Source organism: Musa acuminata, chromosome BXJ3-4, assembly GCF_036884655.1.
Source record: "Musa acuminata AAA Group cultivar baxijiao chromosome BXJ3-4, Cavendish_Baxijiao_AAA, whole genome shotgun sequence".
In the NCBI taxonomy this organism is placed as follows: Eukaryota; Viridiplantae; Streptophyta; class Magnoliopsida; order Zingiberales; family Musaceae; genus Musa; species Musa acuminata.
This window is the reverse complement of record NC_088352.1, coordinates 18,138,366-18,141,599: the sequence shown is the minus strand read 5'-3', so window position 1 is coordinate 18,141,599 and position 3,234 is coordinate 18,138,366. Positions and strand designations below refer to the sequence as shown.

The 3,234-nt window shown below is 55.5% G+C and overlaps 1 protein-coding gene across 1 annotated transcript; it reads left to right on the top strand.

Annotated features, from left to right (window-relative positions):
- The first annotated feature begins 725 nt into the window (after positions 1-725).
- On the top strand, positions 726-2,046 carry LOC103972995 (cytidine deaminase 1). The gene has a single exon (XM_009387433.3). It carries the CDS (start codon positions 748-750, stop codon positions 1,849-1,851), a length of 1,104 nt encoding a protein of 367 aa, XP_009385708.2. The 5' UTR covers positions 726-747; the 3' UTR covers positions 1,852-2,046.
- The last annotated feature ends 1,188 nt before the right edge of the window (positions 2,047-3,234 follow it).

The window sequence follows — 3,234 nt, the reverse complement described above, 5'->3', positions numbered from 1 at the left end:
AACGCCAACGCAAAAAAACACTAAGGTAAGAGAACAAGTTCTCAAGCAACCTTCATGGAAAAAGTACCCAGCATCCAAGTCGTGGGGCATTCCCTTCGCCCAACGACAAAAAAAAGACAGCAATATTCGAGTATTATTAACATACAGTGTGGTTGTGGAGACAAAATAAAAAGATAAGACGTGCATATTTTGAAAGAATTATGATAAGCATGCATGCTACAATTATTAGCGGAACGACCTAATATTCAATTATTCGAACTCACCACTAGGGACCGGACATCCTCACGAAAGCGGGAGCTGCGGCTGGGTATCTCGGCCGAGCCACCAATCGACGAAGGAAAGGAAGACTGCCTTCGTCACTTTCCATCGGTTGAAAGTACGGGACCCCATAAGAAGGATGCAGATTCCGTCTGTGCAAGTCTAAATACATCCCTCGGGCTCCAATTTTATCAAATATAATTACTATTATGATTTTGCCTCAATCGTCCGTTCATTTTGATGAAAAATAATAATAATAATAACAATAATTTTCGTAACCTTCCGACGCGGGGTATGCTTCGGTTGATGGCTTTGGAAATTGGAATGGTAAGAATCATGTTTCCTACATGGTGGGCGGCTCGACCGGTGGTTTACGACGAAACAGAGCTCAACAATGGTTTTTTCTTCTCTACAATTTTAGTTTTGGTTGTTAAGGCCACTTTTTCCGTGCATTTAAATAGCATCTCGTCCTCCAAATACAACTGGCACATGCCCTGCCCTCCTCCCTCGCCTCTTTTTACCTCCCAGCTTGCAGGAAAAACCAAAGATACCAATCAGTTCCTTTCCTGCATCTGTACATTTCTCTCTGTCTTTTTGCGTGTGATTTCCATCCGATTCCTGATCGGCGAGCGAGAGGAGATGGAGGAGAAGCCAGCGAGATCGACGGTTGGAAAGTTCGTGATCGAAGCGGAGGAGGCGCAGGCGATGGCTAAGGAGTCGGGCGTCGCCGCCGTGAGGGAGCTCCTCCCCCTCCTGGTCCCCGCAGCCCAGCGGCTGGCGCGGCCGCCCATCTCCAACTACCGCGTGGGGGCCGTCGGACTGGGGGCCAGCGGTCGGATCTTCCTCGGGGTGAACCTCGAGTTCCCCGGCCTGCCGCTACACCACTCCGTCCACGCAGAGCAGTTCCTGATGGCCAACGCCAACGCCCACGGTGAGCCCAGCATCCGCTGCGTCGCCGTCTCCTCCGTCCCCTGCGGCCACTGCCGCCAGTTCCTCCAGGAGATCCGCGGCGCGGCGGAGATCCAGATCCTCGTCACCTCCGATGAGGATCCCGCCTTCCGTCCCCTCGCCTCCCTCCTCCCCCACCCGTTCGGGCCCCCGGACCTCCTCCACAAGGACGTCCCCCTCCTCCTAGAGCCGCACGACAACGATTTCGGCGCCCTTGATGCCACGGGCGTTGCCGTCGGCGGTGGGGGATTGTGCAATGGCATCGGGGGAGGCGGGCTGGAGCGTCGGCTTAGGGAGGCAGCGGAGGGGGCAGCGAGGTCATCGCACGCGCCGTACAGCGGGTGCGCCGCGGGCTTCGCTGTGGCGGACGGCGGGGGGAGGGTGTACTCGGGGTCCTACGTAGAGTCGGCGGCGTACAACCCGAGCCTGGGACCGGCGCAGGCGGCGATGGTGGCGTGCCTGGCGGCGGGCGGCGGAGGCGGGGGCGAGGGCGAGGGCGGCGGGTGGGGGATCGTGGCGGCCGCGCTGGTGGAGAAAGAGACTGCAGCGGTGTCCCACGAGGGGACGGCGAGGATCTTCCTCGAGGCGGTGGCGCCGGGCGCCCATCTGAAGGTTTACCGCTTTCGCCCGTCCACCGCGGTCTAGCTATATCAGTGCTTTGGAGATGATGACGATCATCTATCCTGATGCGATGAAATAAATGGTTCAGATCGTGGGCAACGAGGGAACGATGTCGAATCGTCGATCCGTTGATGAAAAAATGTGTGCGCGTGTATATGGTATGATTGTAGTGGCAGTCCTAATAATTTTTGCGTGTAAAAACGGCCTCTGATTTCTGAATTATCCTGTCACGGCTCGTTCTTTTTTTCTCCTCTTAGGGTGACCGCCAGATCAATTGACCTTGAGACACCCTTGCAGCGATGAAGCTGATAGGAGACCATTCTAAACTTCAAAACCGAGAAGCTAGCTGAGGTGCCAAGGCCTCTCCCACTTCCGTTGACTTCCTGTTGTGTACTGGAATCTGGAACTTGGATGTCAGTCAGATGTGATTCAAGCTCCGCGAGGCCTGCTCGCCAAACACTTGAATTTGTGGTGGTACTCCCACGGAACGTTATCCCCTACGCTGTAGCTTTTTCAGAGTAAGAGACACTGGCAGGAAACTTTTGCTGTTTTTTTTTTCTCTCTTAATTCTATGCTGTTCTTAATAAGCTACTACTAAATTAGTGACGCAGCCCTACGATGTTCCATGGGGTATACAAAGCAGACCACAATAAACAATGGTTATGCTGGTTGATAAGAGTAAAATTGGCGATGTAACACGCCATGACGTCAGCCATGCTTGGACAACACACTGCCCGAGGAAGTCGGCATTAACACCTAACTCAGGCTTAGTTCTTCACGCCACGCCAACCCCAGGTCAGACGCTATTAGCCTGCCTCCTGCAAGCAGCTACATCAGGTAACATCAAAACTCATCTATAAATACCCCAGAGTTCTAAACAAACAAAGGGGACGGACTCACACCCAACACTGGCACGGAGGCATCTCTTCCTCCAAAACCCTCTCCACATCGCTAACTTGATCGTCGAAGGGGTCGGGCTAAGCTCCCGGCCTGACCTGTGTGCAGGTCTGAGACGGTGTCGCCTCTTCCCGGCGCTGCGGTGGAGCTTTCTGTCGACCCGAGCTGTCGACCCGAGCTGCCGACCCGAACCGCCAACCCGACCTACCGACCCGACCTGCCGACCCGAACCACTCTTCCCGGCGCTGCGACGGAGCTTTCTCCTGACCCGACCTGCCGAGCCGACTTACTGACTCGACCCGCCGACCCGAACCACCGTGCTCGGCTGCCGAGAGACCCTGAGGGACGTCGCCCGAGATCCCCGACATCCGGACCCCCGAACCGAGCCGCGACGGCCCCGAGGCCACGGCTTAAACAGATGCCCCCCGCATCATTTTGGCACTAGAATGAGGGCCCGAATGTCGAGGGATGCTCATACTGAGCCCGACGAACTCACTTTCGAGGGATCGT

What these genes read in the sequence shown, in the direction of transcription:
- LOC103972995 (XM_009387433.3), top strand. Translation starts at nt 748, where the DNA reads ATGCCCTGCCCTCCTCCCTCGCCTCTTTTTACCTCCCAGCTTGCAGGA.